We start from the raw sequence: 16,439 nt of genomic DNA, 5'->3' as shown, positions 1-16,439 counted from the left end.
CCAGGTTTTAGGGAGGAGGCTCAGATGGACCCCCTCTGTACCCCCAGTCACTCAAAAGCTTGCCCCTGGCCTCCCATTTCAGCCATCACCTTCCTGCCGGACGGAAGAATTTTATCTTCCACATTTCTCTTTGTGAACACACAATAAATTCATTATTTTCATTGTCTAGGCCTCTTTCATCTCTGTCACATCTTAATTTAAATTTTACCAGTCGAATTTCTATTTTTAGGAGAAATGACTCACTTTCTCCTGCTTCAATTCAGGGGACATTAAAAACCATTCATTTCATTCCTTCGGTGGAGACTTGACACGCATGCTTATTTCCCCTGAGCGAAGCGGGTTTTTCTCCCCCACGTACCCAGAGGATAAATAAGACGAATGGGAAGATCGCGGACGCGTGATCAGAAAACAAACCCTGCGCTGTCTTCCTGGTAAACTGCTTCGAGCTGTGTCCCGTGGCCGGCCCGGCGAGCCGCTCGTGGAGGGAGCAGCGGGGTGCGGGCAGGCAGGCATCGTCAGGTAGAGGATCATCCCAGGCCTCACTGCATTCAGCGTTGTCAGAGCCACCCATGCAAGGTGGGCCCACACCAAGGGCTACTCATCCAAGGCTTGCTTTACAGAGTTAGCGTTCATACATGGGCTCCTTCGAAGGACATACACCCTTTCTCAGAAAATAATAATACAATTATTTCCTCTTTTCTGTGTTCTGGTAAGTCCATCATGCCATGTTATCACTAACAAAGAGTCAAATTAGATACATTTTCTTCAACATACCCCCGAATAACTCCCCCTTCTAGCCTTCCCTGCCCCTCCACCCCCCATCATTTAACAAACCTTACCTTATGCAAAACAAAGTCCCTCCCCTCTGGGAACTCACCAGTCTCCATGTACACGGGTTCGTGGGAAAGGAAGTCAGCACATCCTGACTCAAACGGTAAAGCCTGTCGTGGACGGGAAAGCCTGGACTTGCTGACTCCCTCTTTAAACATGGTTTGTTGCGAACGTTTAGAAGGACTCATTGTCCGTTCTCAAGGGACTTTATGACATTCTCCTTGCACCTGCTGGGAGCAGAATCATGACCAAGAACCTCATGGCACAATGTCTCCTAAATAGATTGGGGTGCTCTAGCTTTCCACGGGCCTTGGGGATCGCTGAAGAACAGAGAGGCCGGGCTTTTAGCTGCACTTCACACTACTTGGTGTACGTTTAAAGGCTCCACTGAGAACTGATTGAAAGGAAGTGGCTTCCCAATGCTAAGAGAAGACTAGAAAGTGGGAGTAATAAGTCAGGACGGCAGCTCTTTCTACACACCAAGTACAGTTAGAAAGATTCGCACCTCCAGACGCAGCTCAAGTCCCTGTTGTCTGGTTCACTGGCCTGCGTCCGTGTGTCCATCAGCCAGTGTGACTTCCTCATTTCAAATAAGGCTCAGAATACACTCTGGGCCTCGCTGAACTGCAACCACATTTTAACAAGCTGTGTGTACATTAGACCCACACGGGAAGCCAATGCCCAGCAAGCCACTCTAAGAACAACGCGAGAGGGGAGGAGTGTGTGGCCAAGGAAGGTCCATGGTGGGTACGTCCATGTAATACCCATATTTGAGGAGGGGCCGTATCTTCCCGGCCTCTGGAAAGGTTACATTCCCCTGACATGTATATTCTGGGCTTGGAGCTGTCTTAGCTGAAAGCTGACGGCTGCTTCTACGAGAATCGCAGTTGAACAAAACACAAAGAATCGCTTTTAGGATAATTAAAACTATTTTGGATTTTTTTTATTTATCAATCTGGTGTCTAATATAGTTTTAGTTAAATGAAAGACATTCACAAAGAATATTAGGCATACATACATAATTCCCTTCGTTCATTCTAGTTTACATGCTGTTGCTTTTAGAGAGTGAAATTCCGTGTTATTTCACAGGGAGGGAACCCTGACTTTACAGAAAGAATATTTAGCCCAACTTTTCACGACGCTAACCTCAGAAGTCACCACGCTCACTGAACAAATGAAAGACCCGAAGAAATGAAACTCAGAGTCGGTGACACTGGGAACTACCTCTGGGCCTATCTGAGAGGGGCCTCCGTGTTTTCGTGGCCACTGCGGTCCAGCACTCAGCGGAAAGAAGCTGAGGCTTGGAAAAGGTGCAGACTGTCTGCAGAGCCCTGGTCTGAAAGCACGAGTTCATCTGGAAGACAAACTTGTGGACACACGCTAGAGGTCAATGCCGGGGTGCCCCTCTGTCCTCAGCAGGAGTTAACCGGCTTTTCAGCATGGTTTCCCTATTTCATGGACGAGCTGTTGTACATACATACCACTTGTCTCCAGAAAGCACTGCTGGGAAAGGAGGCCGAGGTTTCCAATGTTACCACGCAGAGTCAGCAGGCTACGCAAAAAGCTGCATTTGTTTTTCGTGTTGTCTCATTTCTCAGCCAGTCCAGTACCACGGAGGGCGGGGGTACGCTGCGTGGCTCGCAGGGGGACCCAAGGGCCCTAGGTGTGTGCAGCCTGATTTCTCCGGTCTTGGGCTGTGTGGCCCCCTGCTGTGCCGACGGGTTAGTTCCCGGGCAGCCTACCTCACGAATAATGTAGCTGCTGTTCAGCAATGCCCCGCATGTCTCTGCCTTCCTAGACACGTCCACAACCGCAAGCCAGAAAGCGCGTCTTCTGCTAGGCTCCACGGACTCGGGCCTTCGTGTTTGCATTTCAGTGTTCTGCGGTCAAGAATCAGTGCACCTCAAGACTGTCGCATAAAGTAACTTAAACCCAGGCAAAGGAGGACAGAAGTTTGGCCACTTGGCGAAGGTCACACAGCAAGGCAGGGAGAGAGAGAAAGGGTTAGGGCCCTATCGGGGTCCTCACTCCCCAAATACCATTAAAAAAATGGTGGCCATGGATTTCTTACCTACTTCCTGATCTATTGGAACTAGCAGTATGTGACCTGTTTCGGCTAACTGGAATTCAAATTAATAATTCAATTTGATAATTTGCTGCCCCTCTTTTTGAAAATGGCTTGGTAGGATGGTGAAGAGGAAAACAAAGGAAGAGGTTCAAATCAGGTGCTAATCGTTTGCAGGTGGGAGACATAAAGGACCCATGAAAACATTTACACCGTAGGAACAAGTGGAAGACTAGAAAAACGCTGACCCTGTTGTAGAAGGAAGTCCATGTTTCTCCCTGACTTACCCTGACGCTGTGCTTTCATATTTGGTGGCTGTTAGCTTTCCCCTCAAGTGCATGCTGGGCGCAGCTGGTGCCTTTGCGCCAGCTCTCAGCTGCCGCCCAGCGGTTCCACAGTAACATGAAGTCTCCTCGGCTTATGCCAAGTCTTTCTCCCGTGCCCCTGAATTCCTGCTCATCTGTCAAGTGCAGAGCGACAGGACATTTCCCAATGAAGGCACTCCACACTCTCGTTTCCAGCTCTTCAGCAACACTTCCCCTAAGTCTCCTTTCTGAGTGGGTGGTTGAAAGCCAGGAGGGAAAACACAGTCTTACAAAGAAGGGCCAGAGAAGAGCTTAACCCTAAAATGCAGCGAGCTTCCTCAAGCTCCAGGGAATATCTTATTTGAGAGCTTACAATGGCACTGATCTTTCATTCATTCAAAGGCCTCACTCCTGGCTTCTCAAAACATAGGTGCTTGCTTTGTACACAGGAGACGTTTCCTGCATGGACAGCCCTACAACACTTTTATTTTTTTTGTCTGTTCTTATGTAAAGATGCACTGCCACGGGCCTCTGAGCTTGGCTGATAAGGCATGGGACAGTGGGCGTCAAGACCCTGGGGGCTGTGACTGACAAGCAAGACTGTGGGCGCTGAGAGCGGCCCCACTGCCCGGGCTGCACCATCCTACACTCCTGAGGGAGGGAGCTGGGGAAAAGTGGTTTCCTTTCTTCACATAAGCAAATGATTTACCACTTAGAATGTGCTGGAAGCAGCCTTCACAAACAGACTTAGGAATTACCGAGAAGCCCACAGTCCCGAACAGAAGCCAAGATTTGCAGCCTCATTTGACACTTAGTACCTTATCCACCTTGTTGTGTCCTGTCTGCTGGCCGGAGGGCAACCCCTTTAAGGGCAGAGACTGTCACACCTCTCTGCATGCTAACTGTCCCCAGTGACGGCCATCCCGGCAGGCATTCCAGAGCCCTTGGTGTGGAAATTTAGTCAGAGAAGTGTGGGGTATTACTTTTAACATTTTGTAGCAGGGAAGTGGAAAGAGGAGAGAAAAGAGGAAGGCTGAGACATTTTAGCTCAGAGGATGTTTTGATTGTTTTCATTCCTTAACCATCTGGGGAGGAGAGGGGAAGTGCTGGGACAACCCACAGAGAACGGAGCTATCAAGGGAGATGCAAGAAGTAATCAATGTCCATCATGATTTGTTAGGTACAAAGGTGATGCCTTTTTAAAAATTGTGGTTTTTAGCAATCGGAAACCTTTCTGTAATGTAACATCTCAAATTCGCTTTTTCAATCTGACGATAATAAAAGAACCCCAGACGGCAGTCACCTCGGTTCAGTCAACAGCCTTTGTTTCCAGCGTAGTTTGTAAAGGTTACAGCGCTGATATTTCGTCCTGTTAGTTGCTTTTCGTTTGTGATGCGTTTTATGGAAGAGGGATGAAGGCTGCTCTCAGAGCAGGGGGTCCATGAACATGCCTGAGGTCAGCAATTGGGAAGGGTATTCGGGCTCCTGTTGGTTCTGCTACCCTGACTTGAAAGGGCCCAGAGCCTCCTGTGGAGTGTGCCCCGTTCTCGCGCCATGTGCCCTGGCAGCTCTGGGTAATACCTTCCCTGCTCAAGGCACTGAGGCCCTGCAATAAGTTAGGCATACCAAGCATCTTGGAAAGGGTGTATGTACGACCCAAGCAAACTAGAATTTCCACTTTACGGAGGCAGGCTATCAGAAAAATAGCACCATACCTTTCTAGCCTCACCTCACCTAGCGGGGGAAGGAAAAAGGTGATCGAATGTTGGGAGTCTAAAGAAATTTAAAAAGCATTAAGTCTAAGAGCCTGAACTGTAATGACTGTACATGGTAGTTATTCTAGAAATAACTTTTGTGCAATCTTTTACTTAATAAATGAAATTATTTTTTAGATGTCCAATAGGAGCTTTGAACCATTGGTTTACATACTGTCTATTATTTTTAAATAAAACCAACGAGTTATTTGTTGAAATAAGTTGGTCAAGATTCCTGATTAAACTGAGGGGTGATGGACTAGACAGGTGCACTCTCTGAGAAGCGACAACCGGGGACCAGGCTGGTGTTGAACCAGAGCTCCAGACGCACCTGCCAAAGCAGGTCCAGAATCAAGGCAGCGTGTCTATTGCAGATAGAACAATCCGGGCGCAGATGACTTAAAACACGGCAGTGTTTTTTTTTCCTGATGATTCCAGAGAGCATAAATAACAATAGCAGTCATAACTTGGCTTTATTGTGGTGTGTCCGGTCACTGTCTGCGATTTTTGTCACAAGGACTTAAAAACTAGAGACAAAGTAAAATGAGGACCACCTTCTTTATGCATTCACCAGAAAGTGTCTATACTCTTGCTACAACTACGAGAGAAACAGAGGAAACAAATTGCGACATCCGGCTCTGGTTCCCCCCGTGAGGTGCATACACATCCACAGAAGGGAACCGGTACGTTGTACGTGAAGCCGAGGAAAAGTCTCTTGTCACAGTTGGTCACCAGTGGCGGGTACAGACATAGAACGGTCTGAGACCACAAACACAGAATGATGTGGTCTCGTAGGATTCGGTGAAGGATGAAACCGACCACCCTGATGGGAAAGTGCTCGCCCTGGCACTTCCGGCTTCTGTCCGTTGTGTCGCTGGTCCTAGCAGCTGCCACACACCCGCTTCCTCTGACTGCGTCAGGCAGGGGCTCTTGGAAAACTGGCAGAGAGTGAGGTCTCTTTGAAATCTGGTGAATAACAGCTTCTCTTTGCCCCTTTCTTTCCTTCTCCAATTCACAGGACACCAAAAGAAACAATGTATGAATGTGAACTAGTAACTGCGATAGCCCATTAACAGCTGACTATACGCAAAAGGAGGAGTGCGCTGGGGGCCACGTGTCTGCGCATCAGCTTTCCTCAAGAAAAAAAGATCCACCTTCTAAGGGCTCCTAAAAATGTAGAAAACTTGCCCTGTTACCGTGAGTTTTTAGAACACCTCTAAACACACACAAAATAGAACAGATATTATCTACAAACTTCAACCATTGCTTAAACTCTAAAAGCATTTCTGTATTATTATTATTTTTTGATACAGAAGGGAAAACTCAGCTATAAAGAAATATTAAAAAGTATTACTTTTTGTGTGTGTGCAGCGATCAGTCTCAAGAATTTTCTGTAGCTTGCCTCCCCCAACTTGTGCTGATATTTTAAAGGATGTGCCCAAGAGTATGAAGCAGGGTGCTTTTGTTCCCTTCCCCTCCCCCTCCCTCTCCCAATGCCAAAGAGCCACCCCTCAAATGAGCCACTCCTTTTTGCTCTCGTCAATGGTCTCTGTGAAGTTGGGGTCGTTGTTCATGATGGCAGCATCTGCGCTCTCGGCGGACTCCGCTCCCTTCGCCTCGTTGGTGTGGTAGGTTCCTTTGTGGCGGAACATGTACCGAATGAGGAAGACCAAGGTGCAGAGGATGGTGAAGATCACCACAGCAATGACGCCTGGTGGAGACAGGACAGGCGACAGGTTCAGCGAATCTTGCATTTCCCCCAGCTTTCCCCCCTCACCATGGTTCCCTCAGATACTATCATCTCCCATAAAAAAACACAAAACCAACTCCAAACCCTCACGGGATTGAAAGGAGAATTAGACCAAGTCACAATTACACTTGGAGATTTCCATACTCTTTTCTCAGTAATTGATAGCCCAATTAAAGAGAAAATCAGTAAGAATACAGAAGGCCTAAAAAACACTATTAACAAACTTGACCCAAGCAGCTAATACTAAACCTACACATTTTAATCAAGTCATTTTATGAGGCCAGTATTGTCCTGACATTAAAACCAGATACATTACGATAAAAGAAAACTGTTGAGCATTATTCCTCTTTAATAAAGTTTTAGCAAATGAAACCCAGCAATATGTAAAAAGAATATATTATGACAAAGTGGTGTTGATTCTAGGAATCAACATTAAACAATATGGGTTTAACATTAAAAAATAAAGTAATGTAATTTACATTAGGCAAATAAATGAGAAAAAATATACGATCATCTCAAAAGATGCAGAAAAAGCACATGACAAACTTCACCCATTCATCATCAAACCTCTCAGGGAACTATCGATAAGAGGGAACTATCTCAGGCTGATGAAGGGATCTATGAGAAACCTATAGCTAATATCCTCCTTAATGGTGAAAGGTTAAACACATTCTCCCTAAAATATGGAAAAATGCAAGAATGTCAGCTGTTAACACTTTTATCCACAATTGCACTGGAAGCCCTAGCCAGTGCAATATCACAAGAAAAAGAAATAAAAAGAGTACAGATTGGGAAGAAGTAAAAACTCTCTTTATTCTCAGATGACATGCTTATCTAAGTAGAAAACTCTAAGGAATAAAAAAATGCTGCCAGAACTAACAGTGAATTTAGCAAAGTCACAGGAAAGAAAGTCAACACACAACAGTCAACTGTATTTTTATATATGAGCAAGAAACACTAGGAAAATAAAAGTAAAAAAAATACCATTTATAATAGAACAAACTGAATGAAGTCACTCAAGACTGTGCATTGAAAACCATAAAACCTTGCTGAGAGGAACTGAAGAGGCCCTAAGTAAATGGAGGATGTACCATGTTCAAGGTCAATATTGTCAAGATGTTCATTTGTAGCTCTAATGCAATCCTGATGAAAACCACAGCCAAATTTTTTTTGGTAGAAATTTATAACCTGATTATAAATTTTGTATGGCAATGAAAAGGACTCAGAATAGTCAAAATAATTTTGGAAAAAGAAATAATTGGAGAGCTTATATGGCTTATTCCAGGACTTATTATAAAGATTCAACAATAAAGCAAGCATGGTATTGACTAAGGAAAGTTATATAGATAAAAACAAACAAACAAACAAACAGAATAGAGAGTTCACAAAATAGACACACGCCATATGGTTATTGATTTTTGCCAAAAGTGCCAAGGAAATTATCTTGTCTTTTTCAACAAGTGGTCTTGGACCTACTGGGTATTTATTTGGAAAGTGATGACTTTGACCTTTACCTCCTACTATGTACAAACATTAACTCAAAGTGATTGTAGACTTAATAATAAAAACTAAAGCTATAAAACATAAAAGAAGAAAATCTTTACAACCGTGGTGTAGGCAGATTTCTTAGATAGGACTTTTTAAAAAAAATCACAAATATAAAAAGATTAGAAAAATTGGACCTTATCAAAGTTAACACCTCCTGCATTTCAAAAAATACCACTGAGAAAATGAAAAGGCAAGTCATGGACTAGGAGAAAATATTCACAATACATATGTCTCCTGAATAGAAAAAGAACTCTTACAAATCAATAGCAAGAAGCCAAACACTCCAACAGTCTTTTATTGGAGGATGATTTAGACACATACTTCACAGAAGGTTTACAAATGACAGTATGTCTATGGAAAGGTGTTCATCACGACCAGTCATCAGATAATCGCGCATTCAAACCACAATGAGATACCAGTACTCATCCAGCAGAGAGGCTAAAACTGAGAAAACTGACAATACCAAGTGCTGAAGAGACTGTGGAGAAACTTAACCTTTTGGGTATTGATTACGGGAATGTAAAATGGTCCAATCATCTTGGAAAACTAAATGGCATTTTCTTGTAAAGTTAAATACCTACTGTCTATCCAGCAATTGCACTCCTAGAACGTACCAAAGAGAAATGAAAACTTACATTCATACAAGATTTGTACAAGAATATTCATAGCAGCTTTATTCAAAATAGTCCGAATGGGGAAACAAACCAAACATCTATCGACACGAGAGTAGATGAAACAAGTTGTGGCACATTCATAAAATGGAATACAAGTTGGCAGCAAAAATAACGAACTACTGATACGCAACAATGTGGACAGATCTCAGAAACGTTATGCGGAACGGAAGAAATAAGGCACAATAGATCACTCACTACGTGACTCCATTTACATGAAACTCTAAAAGAGGGAAAAGTAATCGATGTGAGAAAAAGCAACCCAGAGGCTGCCGTGCTTGGGAGGTGCTCTGCCTTGCAAGGGGAAGAGTGGGCCACAAAAGGGCGTAGGAGAACTTTTTGTGGAAGGGAATGTCCTGTGTCTTCATTGTGGTGGTTAGGGGTGTGTGAGTGTCAGAATCACTGACCTGTTATACTTCGATAAGTCGATCTTAACCAGGCAAAGGACAACGAGATAAGGATTATACCAAGCTTTGGAATTGTGAGTAAGCAGCATTATATATAATACTGTTTTACTTATACATAAAATGTATCTATGCATGCTATACGCAGAGAGGCAGAAACACTTTTGTGAACTAAGGCAGAAGCCAGGAGCGGAGGAGGCAAGGGCAGCAGGGTTATCAATACTGATCCAAATGGGACGGACTATATCAGGAGAGTCCAGTTACTCTGCAGGTAGCCATGGTCAGAAAAGACTGGGGTAAACTGGATAGCCTAAACTGGACTGGTACAGCCCTTCCCATTTTTGCAGTGAGCTATCCTGGACCATTTGGGACATGAGAGAAGGGGTAAAAAAAGACAGGAGGGAAAACAGAAATGTCCTGGCTATGGCCTCAGCTGCCTACTTACAGGTGAAGATGCCGGCCAGCTCATTCTTTTAGGAGTCTGCATCAGAGAGCAGCCAGGTCACTTTTACCACCGCTTAGCCACACGTGCACTTCACAGTCTGGAGCCACATTTAACTAGCACACGAGTCACAGAAACTTAGACGACTAGTTTCCCCTGAACTATGGTCTACGTGAAAACGACCGCTCCTGCAGGTGAGGAGTCACCCGAAAGGCTGCTCTCTCCGCCACCTACCTCCAATGATGGCCGAGTTTCTGTTGACTCCATTTCTTATAGCTTGGCCTTGACCTGGATTGTACGGAAAATCAGCACTGGCTGTAGGGAAAGAAATGAAAAGTCAGGTCGGAGGGTGAGGCATACCGTTGATCCCAAGTAATCTGACACCTGTCTATTGGTAGTAGTCTTCCCTTCCTGCTTTCCCAAACGAGATCTCCATTTCAGACACCCGGCCCGTCTGGTTACTGTTTCCAAGGATCACAGGGTCCTGCCTGTGCACCTGCTGGCTTCCCCCGCACGAGGCCCGGGTACGCACTACACCCCCTCTGGAGGAACAGCAGAGAACCTTGAACTACCCGGGCTGCCTGCTCCAGTCCCACCGACAGACAAGCTTATGCGTTACCATGCCTTTTCTTCAGTTTGGCTGGAGCCTGCCTCCTATCTACTGTTATCCCACCCAAAACTGGTGGCCTCGGCTGTACGCATAGATGGGCTTTCTATAATGTGCAGCATTCATTTAAAAAGTAATCACCTCTGGATGTTAATGTTTTACATGGCTCTAATAAAACACCGTACACTTCACGAATGTTTTATAAGGGACTGATATTGCATGAGAGGTGAGAAGACTATTAATTGGGTAATAAATACTCTCTTCCCCTATTATGAAAAAATAAGGATCAGTTGTATTAAGCTTAGATGTTTCTCTAAGATAAAATAAATTTAAAGCTTGTGAAAGGCAAACAGATCCTGAAGCCTGTCTGTAGGTCAGGAGAATATCTATTATCACCTACACAAGCTAATTTAACTTCAACAATGATTTCGTATTTGCTGGACTTCTGCTTGGGAAGTTAAGCTTTCAGGTAAATCTTCCAATAGCAGCAGCATCTCCTATGGTGATCACCTTAGTCTAATAAGAACCATGGCTAGTGAACGGCACCAATTAATGTTAAAACATTTAAAGTAGTTATTTGGCATAATGAAATGTGTACACACTGATGAAATAGGTTTGTGTTAGGATCCAAGGAGTATCTTAATAAGGACTCAGCTTTTCTAAGGCTAGTTTATTTCTGGAGCTACAGACTTCCAGGGACCCCAAGATAATGACCCAAACCAGGTAGAATCCTTCCTCCTCCTCGGTCCTAAAAACACTGCGCCCCAGGGGAGGCCCTGGGCCCCATGAGCACACATCATTTGCTCCTTCCTCTCTTGGGCTTGAAATTCTTACTTAGGCCCAGGGAATTTTTCCTTCCCAGATACATCATATCCCAAATTAGCTCAGCCATCAGTACCATTCAAACCCGTTGACGAGATTAGAACCACAGACACTAAACAAGGCACAAATGACAGACAACTGAACTCCGAGTCCCTGGACTTCCCACATTCCTCCAAGTCTTTAACTGGTGGACGTGGAAGAGACTTTTCAGCGTCATTTGCTGGTTTTAACTGGTCCAGGCCTCAATCTAGTGACATAAGTAGGGTGCTGGGTGGGCTGTGGAGGCACTAGCCTCAGTCAGTCAGGGTGGGCAGGGCCTCTGAGAGGAAGAGCCTCTTTTAGGGGCTGGGGGAGAAAATTTGCTTTGATTTGGACATACTGAGTTTGAGGTGTCTATTGGACACCCAGGTGGAGAGGTCTACTTACTAGACATTTAGATACTTTGTGAGTAGGGTCATAGTTCTTGGCTGCTTTTGAAAAAACACAGAAATCTCCTGTCCTCCTTTAAATAATATGAACCTTCAAAATACATTAAGGACGGGGACAGAAATTCACAGTGGTAATTCTGTGATAATGCGTGCTATCCACAAAACTAGGAAACTGTTTGCTTTTCTGCTTCAGGTCATGTGGATGGTAGAACGCAGCACAGTCTCTCTCTGCTCCAAAGCCTGCTTTATGGCTTTGCATCCACAGAACTGCAGAAAATGAAGATTTTGAGAGATATTGAGAGGCCTCTCCCTGGTTCCCTTGAGGTTACTGACATTATAGCCATGGAAGGTGTGGAGGTGACCTGAGATGACCCGAGGAGAACAACAAGGGCTGGCAGAGAACATTTGAAAATAGTCCAGGTATTTTATTTGTCTTTGGTATAAAACGGAATTCTCTGGCAAATGCAGCAAGGCTTCCCTTGGGCTGAAGTTTCTCCCGCCTCTTCCCACACGGAGCCACTTTCCCAACTCAGCATCCTAGCTGCACAGATTCCTGGTGCTCAGGCGACATGCCTTGACTCCCCCTCGGGGCCCTCTGGGGCGTGCCTTTCCTCTCTGTCCATCCAATCTCACCTCTTCCCTGAAGCTATCCTCAGCCACCTCCGATTGCGTGTCTGGCCCTCTTTTCAATGGCTGTCATCTTAATTCTTGTCACTCCCTAGGCAGTAGCCACGCTCTTAAAGGCAGAGGCCGATCTTCATGATGTCTGCAGTCCCAATGGCAAATAGTGCAGACAAAGAGCAGAGCATACTGGATGTTCCTTGACTGGTGCAATGGGAACCGTCCATTAAGAGGGGTGTACGTGTTTGCGTGGCCTCTTCTAACAATGGTCTCGCATGCTGGTGCAATTTTGAAAGCCAGCTGCCTGAACTCAACCCGACCCTTAAAAAGCAAGGCAGCATTCTCATTCTTACCAGCAAAGGAGATGAGTATCTTTAATACAGAAAGGCTACTAACGATTCCGGTGTCCACTGGCCTTTGGTTATTCTCCAAGAACAATCGGTGGGAAACCCTCGGGTGTAACAGAAGGCCTCGGGAAATGCAAGAGCAGGCTTCTGGTTTTTGCACGAGCATCCCTATGTACATGGCCTTATTTACACTCAAGCCTGGCTGTCTTCATGCGTGTGAGTGCTTATTTCCTTGCGGCAAATCCACTTTATTCTGGCAAGCAGAGTGATGGCCATTTTAATAGAGACATTCCAAATGATTTCATTGTAATTCTCCTTTCTCTTGAATCCCAGAGCCTCTTGGAAATGCACATACAGGGAAACACGCCCAGAAACACACCTGGGTCCAGACCACAGAGCTCATCCACGACCCACACTACGTTCTGTGGCCAACCTCCCTGCCCCAGCCCACCCCCAAGTTTGCAGGAGAACAGGGCAATTTGGGTGGTGCTGCAGTACCAAGGGACCTCTGTTTTGGGAAACGTCGTGAGTAGTTCAAAAGAGACTTTAGATATTAACAGTCCCAAGACCAGGCTTGCATCCAACCACTCTGACCTAGAGTCTCTTAGAAGCGTGTGTTTCTGCTTATCTCCCTTGCTGTTCACTGGGTCATCGCAATTAGCCTATAGTCCCTGCTTCCTTTGTACCACCCGGATATTAGCTCCCCCCTCCCCTCTCAGCTTGGGACAGACAGAACGTGTTCCTGGGGGAATGGATGACTAGAGAGTCTTTGCCCACGACCTTGCTCAGGAAACAGCCTGGCTGAGAATTCACAGCCCATGAATGTCCCACGGCCCTTCTCGCCCAGAGAAGGTGAACGCGTCACAGACCTGAGCGTACGCAGACACGGACCAGAGTCGCTCTTCAGCATACAGAGCGGCCTCCTTCCGCCTTCTGTGTGTGGGCAGTCTGAGAGCTCCGTACTGGTGCCCGTTTCCTTTCCCCTTCCTCCGTCTTCAGGTGGGGGTTGGGAAAGGAAGTAGCCCACACATTTGTAAGAGCAGGCCTAGGGGAAGTTGTTCCCCATAATTGTACAGACACCATAAAATGGTCAGATACTAGAACTGGGTGAGTAAGAATGCTCTTCCCTCCCCCACCAAAGAATCGAAAACATGGGTGGGTGCTTTATTCCATTCCTAAGGCAGGCTGCCCTTCCCTTTGCTATCTTCCTGGAAGGATTCACCAGGGAAGCACATGAGAGTCCGTCTATCACTCTTCTGTCTGCGAGCTGGGCAGGGGTGAGTGTGGTGTCGTCCTCTGGGCAGCGGGGACAACCGGGGCTCCAGTGCCTGTGACCCGCCCTGAACCCCACTGCCCAGACGTGAGGCACCTTACACAACCAAGGCCGCCAGTGACCAGGGTGGGTGTTTATACGTGACAACTGGTAAAGCTCTGAATTCCAGAATTACGTGCAGTTTGTCTCCAATTGCACTGACTACACCTTCGTCACATACAAAACTCCACAGAGCCCAGGAGAGCAGGTGGTTTGTTATGGTGGAATCAGCCTGAACGTGCTTCCCTTCTCTTGTGGGTACAAAGAGTCAGTTGACATGAAATTCAATTTTGGGAACAAGTTGTTTAGGAAGTAATCATAATAGCACTTCCTGCAAGTCAGGCCCTGTTTTAAGTCCTTTTCATGCATTAACTCATCCCACTCCCCCATGGGATGGGCATATTCATCCCACTTAGGAAGCTAAAAACATGTCTGAGGCCCCATGACCAGTAACAGGAGGAGTCAGGGTTTGCACCGAGAAACTGGTTCCAAGAACCACTTGCAAACACTGAGCTGACCTGTCTCCAATCACCAGCATCACTGAGCACCCCACTGACTTGGCCCCGTTGTTTCTCTGTGTTGGGGGCTCTCTGGGGGGGGGGGCAGTGATATGGAAAGGCTCTGGCTGCAAAGGCTGAACAGGAAGAGACATTTATGTGGCACAGGCTAGCCCCACATGGCAGCAGTACCAGCAGAACGTGTGGTGAACCGAGGGCACTGAGCCAGCGTCGCAGAAGGACAGAAACCCGGTGCTCCTGGTCCCAGACACCAGCCCCCCGGGGCCCGGCTGGCCCAGAGAGAACGGCGCTCACCGTTCCCGAGACACTCTTGAGATCCTGCAGAGCGCCCGTTGGGCTTTCAAACATTTCTGTTGGAATGTAATTTTTGGTTGCCTTTACAGAATGTGAAAAATTAATAGATGTTTCAAGGCAGGTGCTTAAGTACAGTAAGTGGAATTAAGACAGTTTTAAGAATAGAATATTAAAAAGAGGTTTGAATTCTTTTGCCTCAAATTTCTTTCCTGTGCCATTGAGCAGGTAGGGAGAATAAGAAATAATAAAGCATTGTTCTTTTTTATCACTACAGAATATAAATGAGGTAGTTGTGGTTCTTATTTATTACATTTCAAAATACATAAAATTGTAGACTTCAGAACCAATTGCAAATAAAACACACGTTTAAACGCATGTAAAAATAAATTGAGGTGATCTAACGTTACTCCCCCACCCTGAATAAAAGGCACTAAAAGCTTTAGGTTGACATACATCAGGGACAAAAAAACCAGATAGTGGCTGACGTCTCCTTGAGAAAACATCTCCATGGAAACCACTCAAGCTTCGGCACCTGAAGTGACAATCTGAGACAGGCCGACAAAACTGCCGTCAGTTGTAATTGGATTTCAGTCGCAGCTCGGGTTTGTGGCGGGGTCTGTGCTCTGTGGTGGATCTGAGCCTTTGTGCCTCCCTGCTTCTTTGTCCCATCTCACCATGCTCTCCTCCTTCACTTTAGAGTGGTATGGGAGGAAAGTACTCCTTTGAACTCATTTGCTTTGAGCATTCACTACTGACTGGTATCTGAGAAAGAGATCATGAACAGATAGTTGTCGACTGAGATGCTGACGCCATGAGGGGCTTCTGCTTCGTGCTGAGAGAGGCTGCTGCTGACCACGTGCCCAGGAGGCAGGGGTGGGCGGTGGGCGGCAGGGTTCTGCCTGGGGAATGACAGACATTGGCCTGTGCCCACAGCCTTTGCCTCAGTTTCTACAGAAAGCTAGCCAGCCAGAACTCCGATTTCAAAGTGGGGAGAGATGATGAAGTTTTGGCTCCCAGCAAGTTAAACAAACCTGCCCTTTTTAGCCTGACGAGTGTCTGAGATCTGGTGACCCAAAGAGGTTCATGAGGTGAAGAGACACAGAATAAAGGACTTGCCGTCTGCCGTAGGTCCTGGTTGTTTAAATAATGCCAACTTTCCCACAAAAGGACCGAATGGGTGATCTACTATATTAGACGCCCTCCTTCCAGTGGTTTTTTTTAAAGGCCAATTTCTGAGTTGTCTCAATTGCCTTCCAGGGAAAAGATTTACTGACACTCCTAAGCTAGGCTGACATTACATTCTTTTGTCTGAGTAAGTATAAATAGGTATTTTAATAGAAAATCTCATCACTGATAGAAGCTCAGACTTTGTATTCCGTAACGTAAATACGAGGGTAAGCCATGCGGTCTCCACTTTCACGTTAGACAGGAAGGTCTTCCTATCACTCGGGTGGGCCCATCACTTCTTTTTTGGTCAGAAGTAACTGTTCAGGAGTCAACTGTCGAAGCTATTGCTGATACCGATCTGGGCACCCGAGGATCTCGGATTGTCACACCTGGCCTTTCCCCCCCGATGGCCGTCTCTGCATCTGAGGAGGCTGAGACGCAGACAGCATTTAGGGCACAGTCATGGAGCTGCTAGGTGCCGAGGCCCCCACTGCCGAGTCCCGGGACCCACTGGGACTCTTCCCAGGCGCCTGCCTGCAGTTCTCACGAGGAG

At 46.0% G+C, this 16,439-nt stretch overlaps 1 protein-coding gene across 1 annotated transcript in view; it reads right to left on the bottom strand.

Annotated features, from left to right (window-relative positions):
• Positions 1-1,755: 1,755 nt before the first annotated feature.
• The window catches only part of CNTNAP2 (contactin associated protein 2), a 1,617,197-nt gene continuing 1,602,513 nt past the window's right edge, over positions 1,756-16,439 (bottom strand). Inside the window, exons 23-24 of the mRNA XM_053926665.1 lie at positions 10,005-10,085; positions 1,756-6,666 (exon numbers count right to left, since the gene is read on the bottom strand). Of these exons, the coding sequence (XP_053782640.1) occupies positions 6,467-6,666; positions 10,005-10,085 (281 nt within the window). The 3' untranslated portion in view covers positions 1,756-6,466. The remainder of the gene's footprint in view (positions 6,667-10,004; positions 10,086-16,439) is intronic.

The sequence above is a fragment of the Desmodus rotundus genome, chromosome 6 (genome assembly GCF_022682495.2).
Source record: "Desmodus rotundus isolate HL8 chromosome 6, HLdesRot8A.1, whole genome shotgun sequence".
Taxonomy (NCBI): domain Eukaryota; kingdom Metazoa; phylum Chordata; class Mammalia; order Chiroptera; family Phyllostomidae; genus Desmodus; species Desmodus rotundus.
The sequence above is the reverse complement of the archived record's forward strand: the minus strand, read 5'-3'. Positions and strand labels throughout refer to the sequence as shown.